The sequence below is a fragment of the Fringilla coelebs genome, assembly GCF_963513975.1.
Source record: "Fringilla coelebs genome assembly, chromosome: 8".
Lineage (NCBI taxonomy): Eukaryota > Metazoa > Chordata > Aves > Passeriformes > Fringillidae > Fringilla > Fringilla coelebs.
The window spans coordinates 28,890,368-28,903,613 of NC_140066.1; the positions used below are offsets into that span (position 1 = coordinate 28,890,368).

The 13,246-nt window shown below is 42.8% G+C and overlaps 1 protein-coding gene across 1 annotated transcript; it reads left to right on the forward strand.

The window, feature by feature from the left end:
- Positions 1-948: 948 nt before the first annotated feature.
- PLEKHS1 (pleckstrin homology domain containing S1) lies at positions 949-11,923 on the forward strand (the record flags this gene model as incomplete). Its single annotated transcript, XM_084210850.1, has 13 exons — positions 949-979; positions 1,395-1,486; positions 1,578-1,684; positions 3,056-3,190; positions 4,271-4,346; positions 5,006-5,113; positions 5,784-5,879; positions 7,553-7,666; positions 8,628-8,743; positions 10,023-10,232; positions 10,458-10,559; positions 10,949-11,084; positions 11,855-11,923. The coding sequence occupies 13 exons, from the start codon at positions 949-951 to the stop codon at positions 11,921-11,923; spliced, it is 1,392 nt and encodes a 463-aa protein (XP_084066976.1).
- Between the last annotated feature and the right edge of the window lie 1,323 nt (positions 11,924-13,246).

Sequence of the window (13,246 nt, forward strand, 5' to 3'; positions counted from 1 at the left end):
GTGGGTCATTCCCATTTACAGCCTGGAACAGGAGGAATGAAAGTCCATATCTTTAGTTGTGTCTCAGGGGTAAAATTCCATGTGAAACCCACCCCATTCCTGACCACCCTACTCCTGACTGGACCATGTTTACTTTTGGCACCATGGAGCAAATCACTGAAGAAAGAGAAACAGAGGAAAACCCCTAAATCTCTCACTGCAGCCAGGGTTTTCAGCAAAGAGCCAGAGAGCAGCACTTGTAATCCTTCAGATTTTCCCAGGAGAGGCTCTGTGACTTCAGGTGGCACAAGGGGGTCTGTGTAACCTCCTTGTAGGTACAACAACTTGCAGCCAAGATCTGATTTTGCAGGGAAGGAGAGTTTTGAGGTAAGGCAAAGGGAAACTTTTGAAAAGGCATTGTATTAATACGACAAACTTGCAAATTATTAAAATTGTATAGTATTATAAATGTATTTTCCACATATATTTTAAACTCTTTAGGCCAAGTTATGCCAGCTTTGTGCAGGACTGATCATACTGGCAAAGCAGTGTCAGAAACACACATGGAGGCAGCATTCCTAGGTTACAGGTGTTGTGACTAGTGCAAAAGAAAGGGCCAAATGAAGTTCTGTTGGCAGCCCTCATCACTTCTAGGCAAATCATCTTTTTGGCCTATAAAAGTGGGTAATATTTGTTATTTGTAACTTTGTGATTGTATTATAAAATAACAAATGTAGCATATAGTGTACGATTTAATATTATATAAAATTATTTATGAATATATTTAAATAAATAGTTGTTATGGCTATTTTATGTATTTTGATCATCAGTATGAAAACCATTGTAAGATTTTGATTTTCTCAACAGCAGTTGTGTGTGCAGTGAAATGCTGCTCTGCAGCAAGCAAACTGAAAGGAATTAGCTTCAGCATTTTTGCTTTTTGTTATCTGGGTGGAAGAAACAATCAGGATGGCTTCTACAAGTAAAAGAAATTCTGCAGGTACAAAATTTCTTATACTTAAATTTTTCAGTGGAAAAGCTGTGAGATGATCTATCCTTGCCTAAATGCCATCTATTAATTTCTTTAGGGGTGCATTTCAGATCACTAATTATAAAGCTAAATAAGACCAGACCCCAAAAGTTAAATAAGATCAGTTAAATAAGACAGCAGCTCCTGATATATTCTGAGCCCCTACATTTTCACTACCATTACTTTGCAATTTGGGCCAGTTGTCAGTATTAACATCAGGGTAGCAGGGCCTGGCTCTATATTTTATAGCCTTGATTTGTGTTTTATGTCCATTTAAGCCCAGAAACCCAGTGCTAAGCAACAATTTCCAGTTCAAACAGGTCTTTTTAAAGAGATTAATTGACAGCAAGTTAAGTAATGGTGCTGTTCATTTCTCTTTGATTAGTGAGAATTCAAAATACATTTTGCCCTGAAGGTGGAGTCTGCAAGCACGGATTCCTCATCAAATCACCACCTCTTCAACTTTTCAGCTCACAGGTATACCAGCACAGATTAGTCATATTTCAGCAATCCCTCATATCTGCTGTCCTGAATTTTAATGAGAGACAAATTGCTTTCTCTTTGGCAGAATTCCTGGAAAAGGCGTCTGTTTGTCCTGTCCAAGTCCAGCACAGGGCATTACATCCTGAAGTATCTAAAAGGCCAACACGTGAAAGGCTCCATAGCTGTTGATCAGTATGTAGCTCAAATGCATCATATTTTTTATTTTGAGTCATGTATCAGCGCTCTTCAATGGCCACTGATTGCACAAGCACTTGTTCCTGACTGAAGTCAGGACTGGGCTCTTGAGTCAAACCCAATGAACTCCACAAAAGAGTCCCAGGGGATTGGTAGGCCTTGGGTGCAGCTATGATATTTGTAAAAGTGAAAACGCTGAATTGCTTTATTGTGATTTACTTTTGTGTGAGTGATTGTGATGTGGGTATCCCACTGCCAGTGGGATACCTGGCTTGGCTCCATGACCCCACAGGCTGTGTTCCTGCAGTAGGGCACCTTGCACCTCCTGGGAGGACAGTGCCACGCTTTCATTCACGTGTCAGTCAGGACAGGCTGTGCAACTCTCAGCTCTGGCACACACCCTTCCCCAGCCTGCAGCTTCACAAAGTGCTTTGCAGGTTTGTGCAAAGCTTTCCTGACTTTCTCACAACCCTTTGGGCTGATGATGGTTGCTCACTGCCTCTTACTCTGCCAAGGAATTGGCCTGCTTGGCTCCTTTGGGTTGGTTGTTCCTCTCCTGTCAGCACATGCCTGCTGCAGCAAGACTGAGTGTCACTGCCTTTGGACTGGCACCCTTCACCATGCCATGGGTGGTATGAAATATGTGCAAGAGAAACAGAAAATGTAATGGGAAATGTAAATATTTCCTGTCAGGTCTAGAGGGTAATACTCCAGGCTCCTGGAATTGTTAGGCAAGGAGGTCACTCACCACATTGCTGTTGTGCTTCTTCTATTAAAAGGATTTACATTGTGAAGCTTTCAAAAATATTGCAGCTTGCTCAGTGGTCTGTGGTTACATTATTACCATAATTATTGTTGTTATTACTTTTATTAATTTGGCTTCTTGGAAGTTAATGGAAGTAGTGCTTCAAGTGCTTCAAGTATCCATTAAGAGTACTTCTGTTCCTCTTCCCCTCCATTAAAACACTATTAATATACAATTAGTTTCAAATCAAATCTATTGTTTTATAGTGGTTAAAAAACTTCCACAAGAAATTTTTCTTACTACTGTTTTTTTCAAGGTTCTGAATTAAACCAAAAGCCCCTTTTCCAGAAATGAGGATCCATAGTCTGGGCACTTTGCAAAAGTTAATTTTATATATTTTGCTTGAAGACTTTCTTTTTTGAAAGACCACCTCTTTTGAATGTGTGCCTTTATTTTCTTGAGCAATTTTTTCTGTGGAAAAATGTTCAACTTTCCCCTCGCAGATCTCATCATATTACACTGTGCTCAGAGTAAAATATGGACATGCACACAAATATGTGTGTGTCTATTTGTATGTAACTGTGTAGAGTTATACAGGATGTTTCCTATGGTTATCTTCACAGAATCATGAGTATTCAAGTTGGCATAAGCAACACTGAAATCATGGAAACAGTGAGGAAGATGTTTAAATGCCTTCCTGAGCAGGTGATGTCCATCAGCACTGGAAACAGACGTTACTACCTCGTTGGGGACAGCAGGTGGGCGTAGCAGGATGTGCAAAAGCAGTGAGGCAGTGCTGTTTAAGCAATGTAGCACTGAAAGCAGTGAGGCAGTGCTGTTAAAGCAATGTAGCACTGAAAGCAGCGAGGCAGTGCTGTTTAAGCAATGTAGCACTGAAAGCAGCGAGGCAGTGCTGTTAAAGCAATGTAGCACCAAGCTGTGCCCCAAGGAAGGGCCCTGCTCCTTCACAGCCACTCCTTCCCTTTTGTGTCTCAGCTGCTGATGGCCCAGCTCTGGGATGAGGTGATTCAGCTGCCTGGCCCAATAGAAAACAGCTTTTTTCTATGGCATTGCCTCCCCTTGCTCGTGGCTGGGTTAATTTTTTGCTGGTCCAGGCAGGTGAGCTCCCCTTCCCTGCAGCCAGCATGTGAAAGCTGAGGGAGCACAGAGATGGCAGGGTGATGGCAGTGCCATTTCAAACTGTGCAGCAGGGGGGTGCAGTCTGTGCTTGTTCAGGCTGGAATTGAGTCCTGAAGAGGGGCAGAAGCTGTTTCTGTGGAGGTGATCAGCCAAAGCTCAGTTGGGTGAGGGAGGAGGATGTTTGTCACAGTGCTGCTGGTTCCCAGCATCTCCTCTTCACTTTCCCAGTCACGAGCACATCAGGGGGAATTTTGGCTTTTTTGCAGAAGAGCAGCTGATGTGTGAAATTCTGATAAGAAGAAAAACACATACCTGGGTGCTGCTTGAGCGTGGCACCCAGTGCCTTCCCCTGGGGCGCGGCTCTCACAGCCCACACTCCCTGGGAAACATTCCAGAATTAATCCAACTAAATCCACTGCAAACATGAAAAACAGCTTCAGCAGCCCTTTCATGGCGTGTTTCTCATCCTGGTGGCCCAAATGCACTCCCAAGCCTTGTTAGCTCTCTGAGTCAGATTTTGCCATCTGGCTATGACCACACAAGCACTCTTTCCTGAAAATGTGCAGGGTTTTTCCCCTTGATCTCAGGAATTTTTATTTTGGGCCCCATAGGAAGAAGTAGGTAGGCAAAAGAATTGCCCTTGTGTGTTACCTGTCAGTAAGTTTTAACTTCTTTCACTCCTCTTGTTCCAACTTCAGGCAGGAAATAGACGACTGGGTGACTCTGATATCTTCAGTCTGCAGGGAGGACAAAAGAAGTGGATGCTGCCCTCAGGTGACATGTTACTGTACTTTATTTTAGGAAAACAAGAAAAGGCATTTCTCTTTTTCATTACAAAACTGTGCAAAGGAATTTTCCTGATCTTTGCCTTGCAAGTTGCCTCTGACCTTGGTTATTCAGAAATTCATTTTCATATAAATCCTGTAGCCTGGCTTTATGCATCAAGCAGGCTTTGCACAGTCTGTCTGCACTTTTACATTGAAGAAATCTCTTTGAAGAGTATGCCCTATGGAAATGAGAGAAGATTGATATTATGCTGCAATGAACCACACCTGTGATGCATCAGAGTGAAAACTTGTGTGTTATACTTAGGGTGTGGATTTCAGATACATTTCCATGCTGTTTTACATCAGTCTGTCAATTTTATGAATCAGCTGGAAGCCCTGGTAGTTCAAGCTCAGGCCCAAGTTTCTGCACCTTGTCAGCCAGCCAGGCCCACCAGTTTAGACTCAGCACTAAGTACTCACATCCCTGCAGCTTCCACAGAGCTCAAAATGCAAGCAGGGCAAATTTATGTCTGCCTGAAAAATGCCATGCAGGCAATGCCTCTGAGCCCGTAGAAATAAAATTTGCTCTAGTGAGATGTGTCAGTACATTTTAGCCCACACCCAACAGGTGCCTGTTTTCTTCTACTGCTTTTCCCTTATTTCTAGAGCCAAGATCTTCCAAACCCAGAAGTCAGAAGCCGGACTTCCTCTTTGCCACTGTTCTTGAGTTCTGTAGACATGGCCAGCTTTCCAGACAGGCAAAGCTACCAGAAGGTAAACAAATTAACTGTCCTTCATAATGAGTCTGTGCCTAGGCATGACTGTGACATTTCTTTTGCATAGTTGGTTTTCCTCCATCAAAAGTTGTTCAGAGTTTCTGCAGTGGGTGCCTGGGTGGTCTCTTCTGGTGGAGTTCCTGAGGAGGACCAGGGTGTAACACCACAGAATCCCTGCAAGGGAAATACTTTAGGGGCAAGTCTGCATGTAAGTGAAGGCAATGAGAGACAATCCTCACTGGTTGTCTCAACTGACTGGCAAATTTTAGTGAACATTAAGTAAACTCCTGAAGATTTGCTTTGACATGCCTTGGCAGAGGCATGTGATGATTGTTTTGGCAGCTGCTAGCCACATTCCTCCTGATTTGTGATTGTGCTTTTATTTCTCTCTCTGTTTTTAGGCTGCAAAGCTTAGAGGAGAGTTCAGATCCAATTCCTCTCTGCCTTACTGACTTTCCCCTCAATATTTAAATAGAAGGGAGGGAAAGCATTGCTGCTGTCCTACAGCAATTGCAGTCCAGTGTCAGGGTGAAATAGCAGCCAAGGAATTGCTGAGTTTCTGTAGTCACAAAGCTCTGTGCAAATGGCCCAGGGAGAGGAAGCTGAAAGTGGGTCAGGCACCTCCAGTGTATCTTTATGAGGAGTCAACCTTTTTCCCTTTCATACAGGAGAATGGTTCCTCAGAAGACAAGAACAGGCCTTATTCAGATCCTGGCCCCCATCAGGCTCAGTGTGACTCACCAAGAGGAGTTTTCCCAAGCCTGGTGAGCAGAACAAATCAAACAGCTCTTGCCTTGTTCCATCTGCAGAAGTGAATTGGCTTTTATCTCACCTAGCTATCTGTGACTACAGATTATCCACCTACTTTCCTAGCACATCGAGTTGATTTCCACTATGAAAGTTTCCTAAATATTTAGTCTGTTTTCTCGCTTACCACTGAAAATGATCTTCTAAAATATCTTGCTTAAAATACCTGTGTTCAGTATTTTGGAGTCAGAGCCCCAGAGTTTCTGTGCAGCAACTGCAACTTGTGGCAGCTCTCGCAAAGTTTATAAAGAAAGCTCTGCATTTACACTGGTTCAGGATTTGTCCCTCCCTGCACATTTCTCAGCTGTGCCACAGTTGTTCCTAAATGGTTTATTTCTTCAGCCTTTGCCAGCAGCAATCGAGTCAGTGTAACTAAATTACAGAACAAGAGCTTGTTGAATTGAGGCACGTCTTAGAACTGACCTTCTGTCAGCATTAATATGTCTTCAAGTAATTTCACTTCCATATCTAGTAGGAGTGATTGGGAAAGATAAAAAGATGAATGTTATCTTGTATTAGTGGCTAAGTGTTCTGACCTGTGTTCCCTGAACCAGTGCCTGCAGCAGTTTTCCTCTGCTGTGGATTGCTGCCTTTGCAGCAGAGTCAAGAGGACAGAAGGCACAACCAAGGCTCTACCACACCCCTCTGCAGCTTAAACCCATCTTTACTGACAGCTTATGCATTGAACTCTGACCTGGAGTGGCTGAGATACAGGGCAAAGAGTCTGTTCTGCTGTCACAGCTAACAGGGTGGTAAATCTCATGCTGCAATCACCATCCTTGTACATAGGCTGACAGCAAGTATGAGATAATACAGCTAAATTTAGTGGAAAGAAGTGAATAGTTGAAACTACATTGCAATGCCATGGGCAGTCAGCGTAGCCCAGCTGATGCACAGTACTTTATAAAGATGCAGTAATTCAGTTGTGAGTCTGAGCTCAGAAATGCAGAGTTAACCCTTGGTCTCATTTTAACCAGTCCTGCTCTGGGTGCATGTCAAGAATTTCTTTGTGTCTCTTCCTTGTGCATACCTTTTCTGTCTCATTCATTAATTCTTCTCATACTTACAATGCCTCAGAGAGCAGGTATTATATGCAGCTGTTCAGGCTGGGACAGGCTGACCACGAGGGTTCAAAGATAAGGAATTTGGATTTTAGCTTTTTAGCCTGAAGCAGAGGGAATAGCACAAAGCTCATGTTTCTGTTTCGGCGTGTGTGAAAAATAAATAACCTTGCTGTATAGAGAATGAGAAACAACAATGCTTGTTCATTGGATAAAAATATTTCTCTTGCCTCATAAGTTTAACATCTGCTAACATCTCTGGACATATTCTCTGCTCAGTGACATGCAGACAACTGACTTCCTAACTAATCCCTTGTATTTACTTCCTTTTAGCAGTGTGAGTCCCCATTTCAAGCATCTGATGTGTTTTGCTTTTTATTGGTGGTTCTCTCATCCAGGCCCAGATCTTGAAAACTCTTTGTTAAGTAATTGTCACTCATGCCAACAGGATGTATCTTACCATGTTTTCTGTGAATATTTGCTGATTCTGTTACTTCTGCACAAAAAGGGAAAATGCATGCTAATCTGTATAGCTGAGCCTGTTAAATACAAACCCATTCTTTCAGCAGGATAATAAAATTCTGGGAAGAAGTGAGGAAAACCTGCTGTTGTCAGATCCAGAGGAAAACATCAAAAAGGATGAAGAAGATTATTACCAAACTCCCAGCAATGTTTTAGCTAAGGTAGTTTATCAGCTGTGAGTTCTGCTGCCCTGTTAACAGCTCCAAGGACACAGGAGACATTTAATGAGCCAAAGAGGAGCTGGTAGGAGGAACCACTTGTACCTTGCAAAAGGAATACATAGATAAAGCACTAGGTAATAGAGCTTTCATTTAAACAAGAAAAAAAATACACTAAACTCATTCAAAGGCTCTTCCTGGGCCCAAGGGGCATTTTGACAAAAACATTGCTGATTTTGTTGAGATTCCCCAAATTGACTGTTTCATTGTTAATGGATTTTGCCTATTATATAATGGGGTAGGGTTGGGTTTTTTTCTGAAATTGGAAGCTTCATTTAGAGAATGTAACAGTACATTAGTTTTATGCATTTTGAAATGTAATTCTGTTGAAAAACCAGTAAGCTGCATAAAAGCAGTACTTTAAAAATACTGCAGTACATATTGGAATTCTGTGAAACAAGGCAGAGGAGAAATCATGCTGTTAATTTCGTACAAATTTTGACACCCAGTTTGTGGGGCTAATTTCAGGAGAAGATAAGTGATCAGTTTTCTGCAGAAGTCACAGACTGTACATCTGACTGAAGGACATCAATAATGGTGATGTGGTCATATAATCTAAGTGCTCTAAGTCAAGCATACTCAAAGTACAAGTCTCCTTTTTCAGCCTGCTTAAATTAAAAGGCAACAATTTTTATGGGGTTTTTTTTTTGGTGGTAGTACTTCAGAATATAGCTGGTCATATCCCAGTCTGGCAGTGCCAATAATTCCAGCATTAACTTTTAAGTTTCAAGCACCTTTCTAGCTCCCAGTTTCTGGGAATTGGCTCGTTTGAGGAAACCCAGGCTATATTAGCCAATATGTTGAAAAAGCATGAGCACTGAACAAAATAAGGAAATTAATGGGAGTTTCTTCTGTAGGCAGGGCAATGACATTAATGTCTTATATTGCTGTGTGCTTCTGACAGTGCACTACTGAAGCATCAAAGCCTGACCCTACAGCTGAGTCTGATGTCCCTGTGCAAGAGAAGCCAGTGCAGAGCAGCCCAGTAAAGGAGAACATTTATATGTCAATGAAATCACTGTAAGTAACAACTTCATTAGGGTTTTGGAAATTGAATGTGGCACAGCATTAGAGATAGAGCTGACATCTCTGGTATTTGCATAGCGAGATCTAGAGGCTGCATCTTGTTTGAACGAGTCCTTGCTGGGTCTTAGTTCACAAAGTTCAGCATTCATGGGAGCACTGGAGTCAAATTCAAACTGATCAACATGAAATTTGAGCTCACACTGCAGACTCCTGCACTTACACAGGCTCTCACTGTACAATGCAGCACCTTTTGTTGACTCACGCTTTTTCTGGGTTTTCATGACAACAGCTCAGCATTTACTGCGTCACTGCAGCCAAACTCCAACAACCTTTCAGACCAGCGCTCTCCAAAGCAGGCAGCATTATCTAGAGATGGGGCATTAGCTCCCAGCTTTTCCATGAAGAAGTTGTGTGAGTTAGGACACATCCTCCCTTTCATTTTGCCATCCAAAGAGCAGCTCTGTTGCTGTGTGTTTTGAAGGCACAGTGTCACAAAGAATGACCTGAACTTTTGTGTCACAGTTCCAGGGCCACAAGGAAAATTTACAACCTTCACAGTACAGCACTGAATACTGCAGAGAATTGTGTCTGCAGGGTAAAACTCCTCCTGAGCCAGAGGAGGGGTCAGTAGCTGTTAGCTGTGGCCTGACACCTACAGACAGTCAGATCTTAGGCCACATGGAGGGAGGCAACTGGAAATGCAGACCCACTGACCAGAAAATCCCAGTAGATTAATTCAGACTTGTCTGTGTCTTTGGGACCCCCTCAAGGGGAATAACTATAAAAAACCTCACAAGGTTATGCCATCTGAGTTAAAGTATACCAAGAGCAGCTTTTGGTACTAATCCCAGTCTTGTTTGGGGCACAATGGGGGTCAGCTCCGGGCAATATAAGGCTTATCAAATAAAACTAAAATGATTTCAAGTAGTTCTGAGTTATCACATCTCCCAAGGGACAGCTTTACATCCCTGCAGAGCCCAGTACTGCCAAGGCCAACAATCTGTACTCAGTTTTTTTGTCAAGGCATGCTGTTAGCTGAAATGTTTGCAGGCTTAATAAATAGTTCTTGCATATGAAAACCTTTATTTTGAGATTTATGGTCCATTTTTAGAAATGCTGTTTATTTTACTTGGATTTTATTTTGTCCACTGCATATTCTACAAGAACTTGTTATTCTTTGCTTTATTGAGGGCTACTTGATCCAGCCTCAAACACGGCAAGAGTCCCTGGAATTGTCAAACCCCTTAATTTTTTTATCATCATTCCTCTTTAGCAAGCTGCTGGATGAGACATGCCAGCTCACGTGCAGACGGGATGGGCTCCCATCCCCTCCCAAATGCCAGAGCAACAGTGCAAGTCCAAGAGACTTGGAAGCAGACAAAGGCACAAAATTCCCAGAAAGCAGCACCAGCCTGCAGCCAACCCTCCAGAGAAGGCAAAACTCATTACCCCTCTCAGTGGTTCACCTGTCTATACTGCTCAGGTAAGTGTCTTCTCCAGCTGGTAGCAGAGGAGACAGACATGTTCATGGGTTTCATCTTGCCAAGCCTGTCAGCATTCCAGAGGCACTTCAGCCGTGCTTTTAGTCATAGCATTTAGTTTTAGGGAGTCTGCAAGGAGCAGGGAGTTGGACTCAATAATCCTTATGGGTCCCTTCCAATTTGAGCTGTTCTGTGATTCTGTGGTCTCTGATGTTTTTCTCTCACAGTCAAGTTACAGATGAGATGCAGCTGCAGAAATTGGATATTTTCGTACCCCTGGCTGATATTAACAATTACCTAAAGCTTACTGAAGCAGCAGGACGAATATGGTAAGTCTGGATGTCTTGTGGCAGTGCCTGTGAGATGGGAATAAGTCAGGCACAGAAGAGTTCAGCTGCAGACACCCATGTGCAGTTTGGCAGGGCAGAACAGGGCAGGGGCAGTGCTTGCTGGCACTTCAGTGATTCCTTCTGCTCTCTCCAGTTCTTTTTGCACTTGAGTTTGTATTTCAAATGTTGTAAAGAAGAATCCAGCATGCTGTGGAATAATTAGTGATGGTTTCAACCAGAACCAGATCAAAAATGTACAAAATCATTGGACGCGTGTGTCACCTCCAGAGGGCAGCCCCATGAATGCAATCCTGTCCAGAAAGTGCAGTGATACAGGATATCCTCTGTGTTATATCCTCTGTGTTTCCTTTGCTCTCTGCCCTCCACAGCATCTCTCAGTGGGCTGGTCCTCTCAGGCTGGGCTGTTTGTTTAACCACGGAGACCACGTGGTGGCTGTGAATGATCTGCAGCCCCAGGGTGTGGAGGAGGCTTACTTCTTCATCAGCAGGTCCACGAGAAAGGAGGTGAGCTTGACTAACCTTGACTCAAATGTGTGAGCCAAATGAGAAAGCAATTCCTTCTTTTTCATTTCAAGAGGCTCAATTCAAACCAGTTTACTCTGGTCTAAGTTTGGCGTGAATAACTCCAGCACTGAGTATCTCCTCAGCATCATTCTGGTGTGGTGTCTTGTATTCCTGAGCTGTGTGGGGAACACAAGGCCAGCACTGCAGTGTTTGAAGAAGAGGTTGAGGAGCACCAAGAGATGTTACTGGGCAACCATAAACTGGAGTTACTTGGGATTTTTTTGCCTAATGCATATAAATAGCAAGTTTTGGGAAAGAAATCATTGCCTCCAGTGGAAATAAACCATTGCCTCCATAGTGGTTTGGGTTTTGAGGGCAGAGCCCTGGACTCCTATGTCCTATTGCTTATCAAGCACTACACATCTCCTTGTGTGGGACTGTGTTTTTTGAAGAACCTGGGACATTTCTAAGATGTTCTTTAACCCAGCTGTGATCCACAACGTGTTTCTGAACTCATCTTTCAGTATTCAGGTTCATGACCCATTTCCAAACACATTCATATTTGATTTCTGCTGAGAAGGTTGAGGTCATGAGATGATATTGCCATCTAAAGAAAGGAAATTCAGTCTCAGCAAGGAAAGAAAAATACTCATCTCTCTTGATGGAGAATTTTTATTTAGCTAGTTCAAACACAAGGTAGATAGTTGCACAAATATTGACCAGATATAACAAGCTATAAAAATGTTCCTTTTTTTTTTTCCTTTTTTAAGGTGAAACTTACTGTATGTAGGATTCCACATTCAGATACCTTCCATGCTAAAGGCTGCTCATGTTCCTGAAAAAAAAAGGACCTCAATGATTAAGTAAGTGCCAAAATTCAAGGGAAAAGATCAGGGAGGAGAAGGTGATGTATGTAGAGATAATCATCTTCCTGAGCTGCCAGACATCTTTTGTTGCTGAAGTACAAAGAATGGAGAATGTGGATTTTGATTTATGCCCTAATAACTTATTTTGTGGCATGAATGGCATGTATTGGCTTATATTTCATGCTGCCATGTATTTTTGTTACATGGAAGAAATTGAGGGTCAGATAATTTAGGTGACCTTTACGCTGTGTCTGCTTTTCCTTTCAGCAGAAAATACTGATTTGTGCCTCTGCTCACCTCTTTACACTGAGTTACAATGGTTTATTAGTGAACTCCCAATCACTTAGAGGTGGGCAAACAACCAGCATTTGGACTAAAGCTGTGTTTTCCCTGGATTCCCCTTAGCTACAGAAGGGTCAAGTGAGCCAAGAGCTGCAGTGTTGGAGGAAAGGCTGGTGTATCAAATGCTGTGCAGTGATTCAGTGGGGTCTCCTTTTGTGTTATGCCCCTCTGATGATACAGCCACAAAAATACATCCAAGGGACGGCTGGAAGAAGGGCAGGTTGGAGAAAGAATGTGTCTGGAGCCCCTTTGGGTTCATTGACAGCCAAGATAAGCCCTAAATGAAAAAGGAATGAATGGATTTGGGAGAGGCAAGGGCTGGCAGGCTCTGTGAAAAGTAAAGACAGCTGGGAGGAGCACAGAGAGAAATGATGTGTCTGAAGGCATGTGCTCTCACCCCAATGCAAACAGTTCAGTGTTTCTTGCAGAGAATGTTTTGATGCTACCAAGCAGTACCACAGGGATGTCACTGGTGCAGCAGGATTTCCAGAGCAAGTGCTCGTTTGTTTGCCAAACAAGGATGTTTCCTGTAAATATTTATTTGGAGATATGCCTTCCTCGCATTGCTACCATACAAACATGACCATGATAGCACACCAAAAGGAAATGGATAAGGAACTGCCTTCAGGAGAGCTCCAGTGGATGCCAGAAGGGAGTTTTGTCCTGTCCTAGAGTGGCCTCTGTTGCTTACAGCACAGTGGTGTGACATGGCAGAGCACATACCTGTGCCCTGCATGAACAAGGACACTTTGTGGGGGAATTTTTGCACATCCACACTGCTGTAAAATAGACAGTGGCAATATACAGTGATGTGGCAACAGACAGAATCACTGGGTTTGAGTACTGATCATTTTATCTTGCCAGACACAACCAAAATAACTACTGGGTTTAGCAGGCATGGTATTACTGATATTAAGAGATTTGTGTAAGCTTTGGTTAAGGTGGATTTGGCTC